Genomic DNA, 20,639 nt, shown 5'->3' on the forward strand with positions numbered 1-20,639 from the left:
CCAGAGACCCAAAGCACTCCTCTCTGCAGGTAATAAGGAAAGGATTCCAAGAAATAAATCTGTGGGAAAAACAAAACTATAAGCAGAGCCACTCTCTGCCTGATGCCAGTATGCAAATGTTTGCACGAGTAGCTTGTTCATTTGTTTTTAAGTGGACGGATGCATCCAGCTGGAAATGCATGCCGAGGGCAGGCAGACACTGAACAGTGACAGAAGAAATGAGTATCTGAAGTCACAGTGTTCACAATTTAAAATCGCTACAGAACATCAATAGAGTGGTGCTTCAGTACCAATCAATATAGTCCAGAATGCAATGCTCTTCTGTGTGAAAATGGCAGGGAAGTTGTCCTTAATGAGTCACTGCAGTGACATCACTGTTAGCCTTTCACAGAGATCAATTTATACAGCTCCTTCTCAGACTCAAGTAAGAGCCTTTCACAGTAGTGAATGGAACTGCCTGTTCATTAAAGATCTTTGCACCTTAAAAAAGGCAGGAGAAATCACTTGTTCAAGCTTTGTTAACACATCAACTAAACAAACAGTAATTTAGAGAGTAAACTATCCTGCTGCTGAGCTGTCCTGTTTTTATGACAGGAATTCAGAACTCACGCTGGAAAGCCAGGCTGACCTTCCATGAACACAAGCAGAAAACCACAACAGACCCAGCAGGAGACAGACTGAGAGAGAGCTCCAGCCAGTGATCTGAGGGATGGAAAGGGACACAAGCAGGGAGTTTTCATTCACAGAATGCTGTCCCTTCAGACAGAAGACTCAGCTTCTCACAGGGAGGAAGGGAGACCCGGGCCAAAAGTGCTTGCTCAGGGCAAGGCTGCCGTGCTCACTGCCTCAGGCGTGCCTGCCTCCCACAAGAGGTCCAGATGGGATACTCTGCAGCTACTTTAACAGAACAAGATAATGAAATTTACATGAAAATAGTAATTATTGACAGAGTATGTGAAATACATTACACATGTTAACTGAAGCTACCTGCACCCCATCCCCCACTGGCAGGCTGAGTGCTGACAGATGCGCACCAAACCAGAGTTTACCTCACAATTCATTGTCTTAAAAATAATGGTTCAGTTTGACTCAGGCATTGGTCCCCATCATGAAATCTAAACGCACACCTTGAGTAAGGAACTCAGAAGCAGGTTCGGGCTGAGCCAGGCGTTGGTTCCTAGGGGGAATCCTAGCCTAATGCATGAGCCCTGAATAAAGAACTCAGAGGCACATCCTCTCACTGTTTCCGATTCTGATTTTCTAATCACAAAGGAAAATGCTAACACTCGGGCTAAGACAGCGATGGGTTATTCACCCAGGACCCTATTTGGAAGAGCACATTGATGAGCCTTATCAGACACGCACGCTTGCTTCCCCGATGTGCTCTGTGCTTCTGTTCTTGGTGACTTGGCAGGGGTACATAGACGTCCAATACTTCATTGATGATTACCTGATCTTTAAGTCGATACTTCTTTAGATGAGTAACATCTTTATGGAAAATGCAGAACAAATGTTTGAAGGAAGCAGGGCTGTTCGGTAAGAAGGTTTTTGGAAGTGACTCAGACGGTGTTACCTCGTGAGTTCTAGCTGTTGCCTGAGCCAGCAGCTAGAATTTAGCAGTACTGTAAAGTCCACCCATTTTTGATGACCTCAGAGCATCATCTGCAGAGTTCACAGAAGGGAACACTGATCCCCACTGAGGCTTTTAACTGGGCCATTCTTAGTCATTTGTGTCTGCCCCAAAACACCACTGAGAGCCTGGTGGTGTCAAGCTGCAGCAGGAGGTAAGGAGATACTCCTACACTGACTGACATTTTCAGTCAACTCAGCAAGAACATGGCAGCAACCTAATGGCAGCAATGAGATATAACTCAGGAATAAAGCACGGCCCCCACGGATGTGAACGGCTGTTTTAAGAACAGCTCTAAAATCCCTGAGGATCCCAGGTTAGCCTTGAGCTCCCGATTCTCTGACTTCTCCTTCTGGAACCACAGAGTTACAGGTGTACAGCCAAAGAATAAATGTGCTTCTGTATGTGTGCAGGTCTGCGGGGCAGGGGAGCGAGAAGGACAGTGCAGGAATGGGGCAGAGAAGAGGAAGAGGGACGACTACATGAGAGACTGCCAACTGGTTAGAGAAGAAATGGTGACAAATCAATAGTACAGAGATAGTGGTGGTAATGATTCCAGCAAGGGCCATCAGCAGGTGATACAAGACAGTGAGTGGGATTTAGAGGAAAGGGACATCCCACAATCCCACTGTGTCTGCCACAACTATGGCATTCCTGTCTAGTACAACAGGAGTGGGGTCAACCAGGATCTCAGCTGGCAAAATTCTAATTTAGAAGAAGAAAGCTGACAGAGAATATCACTCCAGCCACATGACTGCAGTCTCTGACACGTGTCAGATGCTGTGACTCTCAGAGGCGGTACAGCCTCAGTTCCATGCCATTCTTATTAAGAAGAATAAGCCTAATCAAATCATGAGAAACTGCCTCGAACTGAGGAGCCAAGCTAAGGACTCACTCAACAAAAATGGCAGCATTGGCAAGAATGTTAAGAGAAAGGCCTTTCCCAGACTTGAAGAGCTGTGGTACTAAATAGTGAATTATCACGGATTATCGTGGATTAGCTCTTTAATTTTTTGCAAGAAACATAACTGTCAAACCCCACAGCATCTCAATGACAGCGAGGGTCACAGGAGCTCATTCGTCACTTCTTGGTCCTGTGCTTACGTGAGAGGCCGACTGGACCTTAGGGATCCACCCTTGAATCTAGTTGAAACTCAAACTGAACAAGAGATGCACACAGCCTGGGAGGGATGCAGGAGATCTCTACACTGCCCTAACCTTCCCTAGCAATGTGAAACAAGCGGAGATACAGAAGCGCAGCTCTAACGGTGCCGATGACCCAAGTCTAAAGCCCGAGTGGACCTGGCGCCCTGAGCGCAGGGTCACACCATGGCCCCTTTCTTACCTTTCTAACAGATTGTGGATTGCTTTGAAGAGCAGCGTCCTACATTCATAGGAAAGGCCATTTTCCCAGAGTCCTTCTTCCACAACTGAAAAGAAACAAGAAAAAAGAAAAAAAAAAGAACCAGTAAAAAGGACATCCAAATAAAAAGAAACTGACACATTTTTCTAATGCAAAGCTAATGAGCTAATTCAAAGGACTTCATCTCAGTCTCACAGTGGACAGGAGGGAGCAGTTAAGGCTGTCCTCAAACAAGTCACTTCTGATGCTCCAGGGCGGCCTCCCCAAGTTACTTCTGATGCACCCAGGGCGGCCTCCCCAGTCTCAAAGAATAATTCTGAGCAACTTCTATTACAAAATAACAAACCTGTCACAGAGAAATACCTAGGTGACTCCCCAAAGTATCTGAGTTAAACACAGTTGCTTAACTTCAAGTCTACCTACATGGTTTTTTCTAAAGATGTAAGATATATTTGGGTGTGTGTGTGTGTGTGTGTGTGTGTGTGTGTGTGTGTGTGTGTGTGTGTGTGTATGTACATACGTATGATGAGTACATAGTCCCTCTCTTCAGACACACCAGAAGAGAGTATCAGATCCCATTGTGTGCCTCTGTGTGGTTGCTGGGAATGGAACTCAGGACCTCTGGAAGAGCAGTCAGTGCTCTTAACCACTGAGCCATCTCCCCAGCCCTAGATGGGGTTTTTAAAGAATTTAAATATTGCTAGAAATTAACTCTTGCTACAATATTAAATTGTTTCCTGGACTTATAATTGTATAAGCGCTGAACATTTTTGATTCCTTTGAAGTAAGCAATGCCATGGACCAACAAGTAAGCAACTGTAAAAGAAGCCAATGCCCGTGCTGTCCTCAAGTTCTTTTTCTTTTCATATTTATATAAGGGGGACTCCAAAGTAGATGATTTTAAATTAAATTATCTTGACTCACGATACGGGGATGGGGGAAAGGGACGGACACTGGGAGGGGAGGCAGGTGGGGTCTCTCAGACTCACGGCTGAGAGGAAGTGCCTCACTGGATTAACAAGGCTGAGAGGAAGTGCCTCACTGGATTAACAAGGCTGAGAGGAAGTGCCTCACTGGATTAACAAGGCTGAGAGGAAGTGCCTCACTGGATTAACAAGGCTGAGAGGAAGTGCCTCACTGGATTAACAAGGACCTGGGGAGGCCGCAGTGGTGTGGGGATGCACTATTGAGTGGATTTAGGTTCTGCTGAGTGAAAGGGAGACCTAGAGGCTGAGGACAAAGACAATGGCCACCAAGTCTGTGGGAACCGACAGGAATGGGGTATTCTCTTCATGAAACCCACAAGTCACTCATTCAGTGGTAAATTCATTTTAAATTTAGACTCCAAGCTTCCCAGATAAATATTAATTCTATATGAATAAAAAGAGTAGTAAGAAAACTTTTATAGACTGTATTTATCAATTTAAATGTTTTTGGTATCAGAAGAAAAGGCACAAGAAATCAAATAGCTCTGTATACACATGAGAGAAAAGTGTCAATGGAAACAGTGTTCCTAAGTGCGAACACTGCCCTCCAGCTACTGTAAGGGCTGCAGGCAGGCGAACTGAGAATGGCAAACAGAAGCGAGGCTGCCTCAGCGGCTGTGTGCAGACCCAGGCTGGGGCAGTGGTTACCTCGCAGTGGTGGAGTCCTGTGCTCAGGAGCTGTTTAAAGTGCTGTCACTTAGCTTCTGAAACACCATCCTCATTCAAATAAAGTTTAAAAGTACTAAACTTTCCAGAGGACACTGTTTTATTAAAAACAAAGTTAAATAGTAGTAATTACTGCATAGCATCCAAATACTCAAAATCTTCACAATGTAGAACTTTCCCCAACTTTTAAAACACGTCTTACAGAATTAGTATGCTTCTTTAAGAGACAGGCCATGTAGAAGGTTCCAAGTGCTCAGGTGTCAATGTGGAAAATTATCAAAGTAGCCTCGTGTTTCCCTGCTCCTAAGGGAGAGTGATGAGAAGGAGTGTCCCAGGAGGGTGGAAAAGGGCTGCAGCATTCCTTCCTGCATCCATCAGCAGTGTGCACAGTCTAAACTGCAATGGCGCCCTCTGAGCTGTGATACACATTCCCCTTAATGTATCCCATTGCAGCCAGGAAGGAAATGAACATTTCCTCAGAAACATTTCTGACTCCCCCTGTGCTTTTAACCTCAGGCAACAGAACTACTGAAACCCATCACCCAGAACAAGGGGCTAAGCAGAGCCTCTACAGAGGCTGGAGGGGGAGGGGCGCTAGTGGGAAACAATTTCTCATTCAGCCACTAAACTACTGAAAAGCAAATTTTGTTTGAACCCTACAAATACAAACAGACTTTTAAAAAGCAAGAAGCAGAGAAGTCCTTGTTAGATCTGCTGTGACGCAGGGCTAAGGGACAGTAATGCGAAGGGAGACGGAGGATCTATCTGTTCCTTACCTTTTGTTTTCAACTCTGCTGTCCAAGGTACAAACTTATAAACTAAACTCTCCAATTCTCACATATACTTCCTGAGAACTATAAAATAAACGGGCACTGCACCAAGACAACATGTATCAGCCTCACCTATGGACTGTGCCAAATAATACTTAAAGATCTCAATTTTTGATATATCCGATTTCTAAAAAATTGACTTAACAAAAAATTGAGTAACAATGTAGCATAATGTCACATTAATTCTGAAATATAGCATCATACCCGTAAAAAATCCAATTACACACAGTATCATTGACTGGTCACCATTTTGCTGTCATTGATTGCCTTGTAAAATCTATCTGAAGTCATTAATAACTAAATGGACTTATTTATATCAAATCAAACCTACTCAGTACGCCGCTCTCTTGAACTTGTCGTGGATGTAGAACACTTGGTATCACTCAACAAATCTAGATCAGAAATGCATTTAGCTTGTCCACTGTCAATTCGTCAGTCACATGGATCAGAGGATACATGGTAGGGTAGAAGACAGATGTAGAAGCGCGGTTTGTTCTGGTCTATCTGCAACGCTATACAGGAGAACAGCGCTGAGGATGCTCAGCAGACAGAAGCAGGGCTGTGACATGCGATCTCACCAGGCTAAAGTCTTCCTCAGGAACCTCTAACAGCATGGTCCTCTGACAGTTGCAGGATAACCAGAATTTTAATGAAGGCTTTTGCTCAGCACTGTGGCAGCTGAGACATGACCCACGTTAGCATTTCAATGGATCACAGGACTTGTGTAAAGCCAGTAAATTTTCAACTAAAGGAGGCCAGAGAATTAGATTTCTGGATACACTGAGCAAGACCTTCAGAAGACAGCTGTGCAGAAATCAGTCCCTCTTCCCTGTGATTGCTCACGCTGAAAGAGAAATTGTCAAGTGTCGCATTGCACTGACTTCCAAACCCGAGCGTGGCCCCAGGCCTGTTAGAATGAGCATTACCATTTTATCTTAAGCTTTTAATGTAAAAACGGACAAGGGTCTGGAAGGGCAGCCCCACCTAGAAGAGACCTCTGGCTCCTGGGAGGGCAGTCTATGCCTCACAATTGACTCCAGTTGTCCTCTGTGGGCACACACCACTTAAGCTTAAGTTAGGCTGGTGTTTATTAAACAACCACATGCTCAGAAATTACAAAGGATCAGCCTGAGATATAAATGGGGGGAGGGGTGTCTTTGTTTGGAATATCACAGTATAGCCCAGGCTAGCCTCAAAGTCATGAAAATCCTATTGCTTCAGCTTCCAGATTTCAGGATTACAGGTATGAACCAGGCATCGAGAATGTTCACTGTTAATGAAAAGCATGCATGTAGTTGGTGTACAGGATGCACACATATATGACATGCACACATACAACACACATATGACACACACATACGCTTCAGATTTACTTCAATCCATCAATGCTTCAGATAAACTTCCTCTAAAATGGCTGAGTTAGTCAAGAAGACTCAACCCCTGGGTCTCAATGTCCTCTCAATTAAACAGTAAAAATGAAAACCATTTCTTTCCTTCACTTCAGAGGAGACCTGCTTTGAAACATAAACACGCACTCGCTTGCTACTGAAATTCTGACAGGATAGGTCCCGACTTGCCTTCTGCGCTGAAGCTCTCCAACCTCTGTCAGAGCTATCACTGTGAGTATCTGTGTGGAGCGCAGCTGTCCTCTTGGCGCTCGGCGACCCTGGCTCGGCCAGCATTTCTGTTCTTGCAGCAATAATCTTAGGGAGCGTTCGTTTTACAGGAGGGTTAGCCCTGGCAGAGGGCACTGTCTGGCGTGACCAGCAGAACAGGGAAATGCGATTCATTAGCCACGCCTGGGGAGATAACAATGCCACTGCCTCTTGCTGCCTTTCAATCCGCACATCAGCCTGAGACTAATGCCTTGCCGTTACTCAACAAGCACATTTACAGACAGGAAAAACTGTAATCACCTTTGATTAAGAGACGGCAGATTTCTCCTATATGAGCCGCCAGCCATGGTGACATAGTAATTATTTTGTAACTGACAGGTTAAAACAGCAAATGTAGCAAAAATAACATGGAAGAGAGAAGGGAGGAGAGAAAGGAGAGGGGAAAAGAAAAGAGAACGCAAATAAAAGGTTCAGAGACCACAGTCTGCTCTGCATGCCCTGCCTTCCCCCGAGGGGAGGTGCAGTGGCAGGCAGTCCACAGCACAGATGAGGGACTCCTGAGGTAAACACACCCACACGCTCGGTTCTTGTAAACAGTGGAGACTCTGGTCATGCTTTAACTCATCACTATTGGCCTTTCTTTTCTGCTTCTCTCTCCAAAACTGAGACTGACAGTTGACACAGTGTTAATCTCCTTTATCTTCCTCTGACTACACTCTCTCTCACCTAGCAAATGGCTTCTTTTCATTTACATAAACACTGTTCCAAGCTCTTTTTTAATGTGGATTTAAAAAACACTCCTTTGAAGAAAAACCAGAATGCAGAACAATTATACCCACTCATCACTTGGCCCAGCATGCAATCAGGAACAGAGGTTCCTGCTGTGAGAGCAGAGGCCCTGACAGCAAGCACAGTCCGTCGTTCTGCTACTTCCAAAAGTGAACAGTCCTTCCACACCCGTGGGGCTGCACCCTTTGTGGGAGCAGGCGTGCGTGCTGCCTGCTAGCCACAGTCTGTGCAGACACTGGCACTTAACAGGAAGAACGACTGAGTGTGGAAATGAGCACAGTAGATGCAGGAGTAGAAAGTTCATTCTAAAGATAATATGTACGTAATTAACTTTTTAAAAAACAATGACTTTTTAGGCTTTCCGTAACATTACTGTACTTTCCATCATGAATGTGCTATAAAGCAAAAAAGAATTCACACACATGAAGAGTGCAGTAGGCATAAAACAGCTTCTGGAGAATAAAGAGAAAGAAAACAAGCAAACCAACTCTGGAGCAACTCTAGAGGCTGCAGAGTCAGTTGGGAGGTTGGGAGCACTTGCAGCTCTTACAGAGGACCCATGTTGGGCTCCCAGCACCATACATGGCAGGTCACAACCCCTGGTTGACCCCCTGACACTCATGTGGTGCACAGTCATACACATAAATAAATTTAATGCAAATAATTAATAATAACTTTTAAAAGCATCTTTTAAAAACTGTGACTCAGTACTAACCCAGCAGGCATTGGGGCCTTAGTTCAAACCCCTGCTTGGCCTCTTCCTCCTCCCCAGCACAAAGCCTAGAGTTTCATGGGGGTGGTGAGGTGGAACCAAACACACCTGTTTTATCCAGTCTAGCAAAACTTGAACAATTTTACATTGTCACGTGCTTTGGGACATGATAGCCACCAGGTCAGAAACTAAACTACCCACAGCCCACCTCCAATGTGCTGTTAAATGGACTTAGAGTCAATGACTGCTGAGGGGCTCTAAGTACTATTGTTATCCAGAATCAGTCAAGGCGCCACAATTTCTGCTCTCTACATAGCCAAAGCTCCTCTTTTACTTTGTCCCTTTGTATAGTATACAATCATGAATATCCACACCCCCCCCAAAAAAACTAATCAAATCATTTTCATAGGCTTCCTGTCTTTTTAGAAAAAAATAAAATTATCAGTAATCAAATATGATGCCACTGTGTATACGTGTGCGTGCACACACACACACACACACACACACACACACACACAGACATGCACAAAACTCTTGGTTTAAATGTATTCTAGCAACCTGAACACTGACTGCTATTTGGCTACGAATCTTCCAAACTTGCAGTTTGGCTACAACAAGACTCTAAGCAGAATCAAATTATTGCTCTTTACCTTCAAGGGGAAGAATGTGTAACTCTCCTATTGAGTTAGCTTATTTTGTTATCAGAACAAAATACCTTAGGTTCAATACTTAATGAAAAAGGTGGGTTTCCTTAGCTCATGCTGTTGTAGGCAGAAATCCTCCCTGACTTCATCATGTCAAGAGGGTAGAGACCAGTAGGGAGAACACAGCAGCCAGATCTGATTCTTGCCCCATTCCAAGAGCTAAGGCCACAGTTTCTCCTTTTGCCTTTCTCTGCTGCTCATGCTGGCCCAAACTCAAAATCCTGCCTCAGCCTCCACAGTGCTGGGATTCCCGGCTACATGTAGCAAAGTGTAGCCTTAGCCACAGCTGCATCCATTTTAGGTCATAACGTTAAAGAGTTTCTGAGACTACCACTCCAAGCCCTGAAGTGGAAACGTTCTTTGTAAAGTGGTTCGATGGTGTTTTGCTGGGGCAAACATGTGAAAGAAAGTTTCATTATGAAGTGGACACAGGTGAAAGGCTAAGGCAGACTCATGAAGGAATGTTTAGCTAAGGAGGCACAGGAGAAAGGATGTTCTGCTAAAGCAAGCACATGAAAGGACACGAGGCAAGGAATTCTTCACTAACAACACACATCTATTGGCCTGCCTTACATCGCGTAGCTGAGCTGCATTTTTCGGGGACTCCGTAGAGAGAAATGCACCAAAACACTTCTGGAGGAGTGCTGCCGCTTCTTGTCACTTCTGCAGACTTCAGCCGACTGATTGGCAGAGTGATGTCAGCTGAGAAAGACGAACGTGCTGAGGCGAGATGCATGGAAGACGTGATGCTTAGAGGGTATAAATAGGACGGTGAGGAGAAGCAGCCTGGCTTGCTGACAGAGCTGCTGTGGGTCGAGTCTTCCCTGATCTTTGTTTCCCTAAGGCACAGCTGAGAACTCCTGGTCTCTCCTACTGCCCTGTGCGGAGGTTGAGGCCTGGCTGTCTCTGCTGGGCAGCACCACTGCTGCTGACTCTTGTTTGCTCTCTGGGCTCTAGCGACCCGGACTGTTGCTCCATCTGTCATGTGTCTGTAAGTGACCAAGCTGTCACTGCTAACCTGTGAACTGAACTGCCGATTCCCACAGCATACACAGATGGAGTTGTTCCAAAGAACCTTTCTGAACAGGTCCACCTCCCCCATATCCTCTGATGGGTAGTGGGCTACAAAGGAGGTTAAAGTGTTTAAGAACCATCATTAAAACGACATCTTGAAAATAATTAAAGTTACGCAGCCCTAAGAAGGCACCCACAGAGGATTTACTTTAAAAAATAGGAAGAGCATACAAAGAAAATGAGTTTACAACGCACTGGGGAACGCAGGGAACAGCCAGGTCCAGAAAGGCAGAAAGGCAGAAAGCTAGGAAGACGCTGCTGCTTGGCTGGAGTCATGCGCACTGGAGGTCTTTCCAGCTCTGACCCCACAGAACTGTCAAGGTGCACGGTGGCATCAGTCTCTGGTCCTCTACAATCTCACAAGCCCACAACACAAACCAACACTGCGGTTAAACTGGCATTTGGGGAGCTAACTGGATCTAAGCAGCATTTAAAATGTTTTTTTCATGCAGAAAAAAAATGCATTTGCCAAATAATTAGCTTATATTACCTGGCTAATCACATGACAACATTTTCTGTCAATTGGTGTATGATACTAATTCTTTATCCCATGATTTAAAAACTAGCTATGCTATTATAAACTACACCAATCAAGTACTTCATTAGTGCTGACTATTTAACCTGAACCAAACAGGAAGCTTTTGAATTTTCTATAATATGACAGAACAGATCAGGTTGCTGAATAATTCATTTATTTTGCATACAATTTTCTACATATTACATACCAAAATTTTTAAACTTTAATCAACTGTGCTTCAAAGAGAGAAGAAACATACCCAGAAGCACCCAACTTGCAGCCCCAGTCCTGTCCTGCCACAGTAGCGATGCCTCAACCGCACTGAGCCATCAGCCACAGAACAAACGCAGCTCGGGCCGCTCTGAGCTCTTGTCCACAGCGCTCACTCACTTGGAAAGGAGCTGAAGGAGTACAGTAAACAAGAAGTGTGGCATAGTAACACCGGGGGCACTGGTGCTGCCCTGCCAGCTACACCAAGGCAGAAAACACGAAATGAGGCAGCCTGAGTGACATCTGACCTCTCCTCCTACTAGAACTACACCAGCCTTCTGTCTCCAGCGTCACCTACTGGGGCTCCACCCACAGTTCTCTTGAGCTGCTCCCTGTTCCTTCTCTGCCAACCACCCTGGCCTAACTCAAGCCCCCTAAACAGCCTTTCACCTGCTCTCCCTCTGATCAGCCACAAACAGGAAAAACTTTGCATCTCTCACCCTTCTCCTCACATCTGAAAAGGGACAAGACAGCCTGCACAGACACAAAATCTTCCACTAAGAAAAACACTCATCATGAAACAAAAAGCGAGAAGCTCTGATTCCATGTTCCTCGGGTTGTAAGCAGGGGTGTGTGTGTCCCTGTACTGGGCCGCAGAGTTCAACACATGCTCCACCACAGAGCCACACCCCATGACGTGAATCTCCTCGTTACCCAGGAAGATGCATTTGTTCACCTTCCCTCACAGCACTGATTCTAGGCCCAACTCCAGGGACTACCATTTACTGTCAACGAGGAAGGACACTTTGTCACTATCAGTTCACACTGTCCCATCAGTCACGGTTGTTCTACCACACAGTGGTAGAATTGGCTGATGAGATTTTCATCCACATTCCACATTGTTGTGACAGGAGATCAGTTAGAGGCCACACCTGTAAAAGCTCAGATAACTTCCCCTTTTTTGGAGAGGCAGAGGTGAAGAGACACAATTTTTAGAAACAAAAGACTGATGTGCTTCCCGAACCATCGACATCAGTGTAACAACTGTCCTCAAATGTCTGAAACTTTCTCATTTATATTAAATTTCTGTGATTCTTCAACAGGTTTTAAAACAGGATATGTGATTTTTAATCAAGTATAATATAGATGTGTATAAATGGATTATAAATTTAATTTGGCAGTGTGGGAAAGGTTTATTATTTTAGATGATATTCTGAGATGGTTGATACTTTTGAGTATAATCGTAATTTGAGATAGACTATAAGCCCCTCCCTTTTAGTAGAGCCACTTTAGAAAGGTGACAAGATGGAACTCAGAGACACAGAGCTGACGCAGTCAGCACACAGGACAGTGGGTGGTAGGGACAGGAAGGACCCAAGAATCTTCTGGGGGTTCCTGGGATTCCACACTACACTCTGGTCCAGGAGAAGCAGACAGAACTGGAAATCTGCTTCCATCCAGCTCTGGGGCTTGTGACTGAGCAGTGCAGTGGGCGGAGAGCAGTGCAGTGGGCGCTGAGCAGTGCAGTGGGTGGAGAGCAGTGCAGTGGGCGCTGAGCAGTGCAGTGGGTGGAGAGCAGTGCAGTGGGCGGAGAGCAGTGCAGTGGGCGGAGAGCAGTGCAGTGGGCGGAGAGCAGTGCAGGGGGCGGAGAGCAGTGCAGTGGGCGGAGAGCAGTGCAGGGGGCGGAGAGCAGTGCAGTGGGCGGTGAGCAGTGCAGTGGGTGGAGAGCAGTGCAGTGGGTAGAGAGCAGAGCTGCTGACTTCCTACAGACACTGTCTGTGGACACCAGGGTAGCTCTGGTTACGTCAGTGAATGCTGATTATGACTTTGTAAGTAATCGGTATATCCTCAGAAGTCATCTGCCAGACTGACCTACGTGACAAGATGGAGAGAACAGTGGGAGCAGTACTTGCCTTGTTCTACTCTCTTTTACTAAAACAGCAATTCTGAACCAGAGACCGAGAGGCTCTGTCATGAACCAAATCTCTGGCCTAGGATGTGTCTTTAGAATTTAAAGGAGGAAGGGGAGTATTATGATCAGACTAGATAACTTATGTCCAATTATCATGAAGTGTTATTTTGAAAAATATTTCCCACGTGATACCACATTCCTTCAGATAGGAGACAAGTCTTTTCACTTGTTTTCCTTCCTGCAGTACCAGGGAAGAGTGGAAAGCCTGATGGGTATGCTCTGCTACCTGCTGAACAGACAGACCTTACCCTGGCAGGCTTCACAGGCAGAGGGGTATCTATGGTTAATCTACACACACTTTTGAGTGTTTTCTTAATGATTTTGTTTTTTGCTTTTTGACACTGTGTCTCTCTATGTAGTCCTGGGTCTCTATGCAGCTTAGCTCAAACTCACTGAGACAGATCTTTAGATGACCGCTTGTTGAAAACTTGAGTTTCCCTGCTTTGTCTCAAAGCTGCATGCCCAACACCCAGAACATTACTCAAGGCACGCAGACATCTGAGAAACACCTGCTGAGGCCTGATGCTGTCTTGGAGCTGGTGGTCTTGCCTCTTAACACAAGTGACTCTTAGTACTCTAGCCAGAGTGACATCACTGGTAGGCATCCGACACCACAACAGGTAGAGCCCAAACTGCTTCATCCCTCTGAAATGCAGCTCCTCGCAATATTCGTTACAGAAGCTTCCTGAGAAAGGGCATGTCTTGAAGTGAACAGCAAACCAACCTATTCGGCTCTAACCCACTGGTAAAAGGAACACAGAAAACAGAGGATCACAAGAAGCAGTCCAGAACAGAACCCTCCAGAGCAGTCGTCTTCCCTAAATAAACGCATCTCCCACACTGGGGCAGTCAGACTCCACAGGAAGCCTTCCCGTCCCGTCCAGCAGAAGCAGTAGCTGCCAGTCGTCACAGTGCAATCTGATCCCCTCACACACTGCTCTGCTATTCTACCACAGCTCCACTTACAGAACGGCAAGGTCTGCTGTCCTGTTTGCTCCCCTCGTCTGCTAACTGTTTTCCTGTTTGTTTACTGTGCTGTTTTGAATGTGTCCTCTCCCCATCAGAACATAATAACCGTGAGAACACAGACAATAGGGCTGATCAAAACAAACACATACCCACTGAACTCAATTTAATAGAGATCAAGATGTCAATAAAATTAATCTTCAACTCACAACCTTATTTCTATACAATTCAATTAACATGCTAAGGATCCATACAGGAGCCTAATATGAGGGCAATTAAATAAACCTCAATTAATTTGCTCACATTCTGTATTCAAGCTACTATTGAGGCTGGATGGCCAGCTGTGATCACACATGAAAGGCAGGCGCCAAACATCAGGTGGCGGCAGCAGCACACTGTAGCACAGGCCTCCTTTCTCACTTGTAGAAATCTGACCCATACAAACAGGGTACACAAACAGCTTTACATGTAAAAAGATAGAAATGCTATCATACAAAAAATATATAAACAAAATTATCCCTTAGTAACCAGGTTTTCACATTACTATTTCTATAAAAGGGAAAACAAAACAGAACAACCTGACTGACCAGTACCAGTAAGTGTGGCAAGTTTTCTGTACCAGCCTACATCTAAACAGCCAGCTGCATCTTCAAGATAGACCATGTCTGCTTCTCAGCATCCTTGACATGTACCTTTAGGAGGCCACATGTCCCTCACCAGCATCACCCTGCCTGGTGACTGAAGTTTCCCAATTCCTCCACCTGGAGCCCTCCCAACACTTCCAGCTCATGGCAGCTCACTGAACTGTCTCCTGACAGGCAGCCCGTGCCTCTTCTGCCTACGTTAGACATACTAGCCTCTGTGGCAGCTGTCCTCTCTTCCTGAAGCACACTGAGTGCTGTGTGCTAACCTTGCAGTGCCTCGCTGACTACCGGAAAGTTCAGAATGGCAATCATAGCCGTGCACTCCACTCCCCACTCCGCCCTCCAGCACCACACACTTTATGCCCTGAGGCTGACTTCTTTATTCAGACTTTCATTTGGCTTTATCCCCAGTGCTTTGAACGGTGGCACTCAAACACATGTGCGCAAATGTTTCCCCTTATCAAACAAGTACGTATAGAAATAGGAATGTAGCTGCTTGAGGCTGGCCAGAATGTGACTACAGGAGTTCAAGAGTACCTGAGCTTCGGAGCAAGACCCTACTCCAAAAGTTCCAACTACTGCTGTCCCTTGTTTTTTTTTAAAGGTCAATCCATATATCCGTGTACATAAAAACAAAATGACGCTTTCAAAGCGATGTTTATTTAAATCAAGCCTGTCATCATGATCATCACATACTGGAATATTCTGGGTTTTTGTTTTTTTTTTTCAAAAAAGAACTATCTTTACCAAGTCTTTATTGGAAGTACAAACATCTAAACGGGTCCTTCACACTCACACAAACGGGCTTTTATTTGTCGGCTAACATATTATCTCATCTGGTGGCAGGCTGTGTGGGTTCAGACTACTTCAGAATTCTACTTTAGAATGAACAGGTCTGTTCTGAGCCATTTGAGTCTAAGATCAGCACTGAAGGCTAAACTCTGGACATAAGCTGCTAATAGCTAACCACTGATTACAACCTTCTCTCACCTAGTCCATTCTCTGTTCTGTTTGCGGTTAGCAGAGCAAGCACTTGACAAGAGATGACAATAGTGACATTCTGAGCATATAGTACCTCTCTAAATGCCCACAGTCCCACTGGGCTATGATCACCATGAGCTTCCTAGAGGATCACTGATAAAGCATCTCCTGAGTACATGAAGGGACGGCTGGCTCTAAGGCCATGCACTTGAGTGTCTGCTTTCTCATACTGGGAATATGCTTCAAAGAGAATCTTGCAAAAGAATTTGGAGAAGGGCTTGGGGTCTGCTTGCTTGCTTGCTTGCTTGCTTGCTTGAAGAAGGGTTCTCACATAGCCTAGGTTGGTCTGAAACTCCATTCACAAGTGAAGATGGCACCCTACCTCCTGATCCTATCTCTACCTCCAGAATGCTGGGCTGTGCACCACCACACTTGGTTCTGTGAAGCTAAACATGGATCCTAGGATGCTGTGCACGGCAGGCAAGCACTCTACCAACTGAGCTACACTCCAAGCCCAGAGAAAGTTCATTTTTGGGTTGGTTTGGGTTTTGGCAAAAGACTGAAGACAGATTTAATGAGCGCTGTTTTCCTCTCTCCCTCAGTGCCAGAGTGAGTAAGGAAAGTGTCACTCTGGCACATCGATCCACACTGAAAATAAAGCTAGCACGCTTCCCTTCGTGCACACAGAGCCCGGATCTACTCTGAAACTGTCTGCTGGGCACAAGGTAACTGAAAGGAAACAATCAGCAGGAGTGCAGGACATGGGCATGCTTCATTCCTGGGCGTCTGTGGACAGGTGTGGATGGGTCACGGGTCATGTTCTAGTCACCAACTGGAAATTAACTGTAAACTGCGATGGGCAGCATAAGCAATGCTCTAAGCCTACCCATTTAGGTGTTCTGAGTGTCCTCAGAGCTGCTGATGTTAACAGATTTACACTTCCCCCGTGGGACAGGCTCATGTGCATGATTCTCTGGGACATATTTCCTCTAATATACTTCAACCAAATTGTGCACTAAGTGACTTTGTGGCTTGCATTAGATTTATAAACATCATTACATGTGGGGGTAAGGGCTAGGGGCAGGGAGAAGAGAATGAAAACAAACCACAGGGCAGACACAGCAATAACAGGACCAATACACTCTTTGGTTTGCTATCTCTCCTGAGGGTTGGTCACAGATGGTTTGTAAAAGTTACAAATACTAAACTGTATGAATACACACAGACTATTTTCAAACAAGAAGAAAATCAGAGTAACTTGTTCCTTTATAAAAGCAGGTTATTGATTGGCTCTCAGGGACCACACACATATACTTTCCTTCAAATCCCAATTATTCAGCCAATGCTGCAGAAGTTAATAGAAGCCAGGTGGACTGGGCAGCGGAGCCTGCACAACACAGGGTTATCTTTGCCCATTCTCTTGGGTACCAAGCACTGCACATGAAGACACCTGATTGGTGAGTTTGGTAGCTTACTGCTACAAGGGCTCCATGCTCTGCTCAGATGTGCTCACACTAACATCGGCTTGGGGGCAGGGGGTGTTCAACCTAAGCCAGAGTCACAACACCAGGGACAGCACCATCTTATCTGCTGAGAACACAGACTCAGTGGCCCAGTGGCCCACATTTCCCTCTGCTTTTCCTTAACTGTCCCAAAACCCCTGGCAATGACTTTGGCAGCCTCTTCTGTAATTCTGGGTGATTATTCTTGTCCTAAAATGAAAACACCTACCCCGAAACATGGAAGTTCTGTCCAAGGCACCGTCAGAAGAAATCCTGTGTTAATATCAACTCAGCCAAGCACTCCACAAGGTCACTTATCACCAAGAAGAAGTCCAGTAGTCCTCTTATTTGAAGAAGAAACAAACCACCTAAGAGGTGGTTCACAGTGCAGGTATCTTCATAAGCTCAAAGTATTCTCTTTTTTTTTTTTTTTTTTTTTTTTTTTCGGAGCTGGGGACCGGACCCAGGGCCTTGCACTTGCTAGGCAAGCGCTCTACCACTGAGCTAAATCCCCAACCCCAAGCCAGCGTTCTTAACAGCTGGAGCCACCTCAGCAGGCCCTTGTTTTACTACGTGAAACAACGTTTCCTGTGGTCCAGGCTGGGTTGGAACTTACTGTGTAGCTGAAGATGGCCTTGAGCTTCTCATCCTCCTGCCTGCTGGGATTACAAGAGGGTACCCGTTTTATACAGTTTTGGGGATCAGCCTTAGTATGCGTTCTACCAACCCAGCTCAATGTATTCTCATGTGTGCGTGCGTGCGTGCGTGCGTGCGTGCGTGCGTGCGTGCGTGAATGTGCACATTCTGACTAGGCACAGATCACACAGTACTAAGCGGGTGGCCTATCCTTTATCAGCAGTGCTTGGAGACACGGGTGTCTGAGTCAGGGCTATCGAGACTTGGGTATGGATTTTACATGATGAACAGCTCTAGGACTTATCACATTAGGGTTGCTCACCCTGTAATGGAACAACATCCTTAACATCTTTGCGGACTGAGTCATTTGAGCGAAAGCATTTCAATATCCCTTAAACCTACCTACTAGTAAGCACGTAGTGTACACTGTGAGTACTGGGCAAAAGGCAACATGGGATCTTATCACAGTACTCAGGACACCATGTAGCATAAAGCTGGCCAAAGGTGACTGGAAAGACAGGATTGTGCAGTAAAAAGAGGACAACACTGCAGTCTCTGAAGCCCTAGCTGCTTCCTGGAGGATTTTCAAGGATTAACAAAGGCAGTGAGCAGAGGCACTTCAAGACAGTGTCCCTGGCAGAAGTAAACATTCCCAAAAAAGTCTGTGGGCTTTTTGCTTTTGCTAAACTAAATGGTCTGCGCACTGAGCCTGCAGCCGGCTCTCTGCATATGTTAACACAGTCAATGTGTAATCCTCACTCCATCAATCCATCAGCATCCATCAGCATCCATCGTCACCCTGCAACTTCCAGCTGCACTCCAGCACTGCACCAGCCTTCCCGCTCCACAGACCTCCACTTCCTCCACCCCCTTTCCCAAGGTAACTGCACTACAAGGCTCCTGACACTGTAACGGGTCCATCACTTTCTAATGCAACTCCTTTACGACATCCAACAGGGCAGCCAGAAGTTCTAAGAGACACAGTGCCACCCAGAGGAGACAAGGGGTTCAGCTCAGCTATACCTGATGGTTAATCAACCAGACAGACAAATGGCAGGTGGGGACCTTGAACACAGTTTGAAGTTAATGTCTATGTGCATCATTGTACACACACATGTACATGTATGCACACAGTGATTTCCTCGTCACAGACTAGAAGACAAGTTACAACAGATTTCTTTAAAGATATTGTCTGTTTACTTTATGTATGTGAATACACTGTCGCTGTCTTCAGACACACCAGAAGAGGGCATCAGATCCCATTACAGATGGTTGTGAGCCACCATGTGGTTGCTGGGAATTTAACTCAGGTCCTCTTAACCACTGAGCATCTCTCCAGCCCAACAAGAGATTTTTTAAAACCAAGTCCACGCCAGATTGATGCCTGGCCTGGTTCATCATTAAAAATCTCTTCCAGTGCCAAGAAGCTACATAGCTGCTGTAGGTCATGGCATACAGCAGCCCCTGGATGTTGTGTTAGTCTAAGCTGACTGAGGTTACAAAAATAACACTTCTACACATGAAGTAAAAGTTTTAGCAGCATGTTCCACACACTCAGCCATCACTATCAAGAAATAGCAGAAAACTCAAATTCTTTTCTATTTCTGAAAAGAAAGCTTTAAAAATTGGCTGGCAACTCGTGTTTAAGATCTTGATAACATGCTCTAAATAGTCTTGACTCAAAAAGGGTGGGGGGGAGTCTAAGTGTAGACAAGAAGGGAAACAAATATTTGTCTATACAAGAACAAGTACCTTTCAAATGCTTATGTTGGCACGACTACAGTTTCTAAAGACGTGAGACCAATAAACACAGCTCGAAGCCAGAAGGGCAGGAATGTCCCTGCCCACAGAAGCAGTCAACTGACTACAAACTCAAAGTACTGGGGTGCGGGAGTGACTGGGTGGAACGTGCGGTACAACCGTCCAGCCAGCATCTGCACGGAGTTAGGGGTCGGAGTAACACAGAGATAATCAAGTACACAGAACAGCAGGATGGCTACAGATGCTGGCCATTTCTGACCAGTCTTGAGCATTCTTGGATCCTGGTGTCCATGTGGACATTCTAGGATGCCCTGTGATACCAAGGAATGACCACTTGTTCACTTAGCCGACAGGCAGAAGGTACGGACTACATACCAACTAAGAGTCACTGGTCCAGTGTATGAGTCAGTCAGGTGATGGTGAAAATTTGGTCAACTCGAGACACAGCAAAAGCTTTGCTCTTCTGTTCCAAAAGCCACACTGTAAAGCACTGATAGTGTTTTTAATACCAAAACAAACAACCAAAAAAAAAAACTAACCCACCATTTGGCTTGTTATACTTGGCAATTTACTAGGCAGAATTATATCCAACTAAGAATCTTCTGTTCTGCGCCAGATGAATACAATATTGAGTCTGAAACAGAGAAATAACCAAATAGCTCCATGCTATCATAGTCATCAGAGTGTAGCTTATCAATAATAATAAAATGTGAAACTACTGGGCTGGAGAGACAGTTTAGTGGTTAAGAGCACTGACTGCTCTTCCAGAGGTCCTGAGTTCAAATCCCAGAAACCACATGGTGGCTCACACCCATCTGTAATGGGGTCTGATGTCCTCTTCTGGTGTCTGAAGACAGCAACAGTGCACTCACATACATGAAATAGATAAATCTTAAATAAAAAAAAAAAAAGATGGAAATACTGATTTGGTGTTTCTATTAACCTTACCAAAAGCCAACCATTTTTAAAGTGTGTGTGTCACTGTCATGCCCATAAATATGGCTGCAGGTCCACGCTCTCTCTGGCTCTCAGCATAGCCACAGAGCAGCTGAAGTGCACAACCCAGCCACAGCAGCCCAG

The 20,639-nt window shown here is 45.4% G+C and overlaps 1 protein-coding gene across 5 annotated transcripts in view; it reads right to left on the bottom strand.

Moving 5' to 3' along the window:
- Window positions 1-20,639, bottom strand: part of Med13l (mediator complex subunit 13L) — a 197,264-nt gene that overhangs the window by 88,921 nt on the left and 87,704 nt on the right. For 4 of the 5 annotated variants that reach the window (NM_001419791.1, XM_039090173.2, XM_039090172.2 and 1 more), the window contains exon 3: window positions 2,976-3,060. The exons of the other annotated variant lie outside the window; for it this stretch is intronic. In NM_001419791.1, coding sequence (NP_001406720.1) covers window positions 2,976-3,060 — 85 coding nt within the window. The remainder of the gene's footprint in view (window positions 1-2,975; window positions 3,061-20,639) is intronic. 5 annotated transcript variants of the gene reach the window in all.

The sequence above is a fragment of the Rattus norvegicus genome, chromosome 12 (genome assembly GCF_036323735.1).
Source record: "Rattus norvegicus strain BN/NHsdMcwi chromosome 12, GRCr8, whole genome shotgun sequence".
NCBI lineage: Eukaryota > Metazoa > Chordata > Mammalia > Rodentia > Muridae > Rattus > Rattus norvegicus.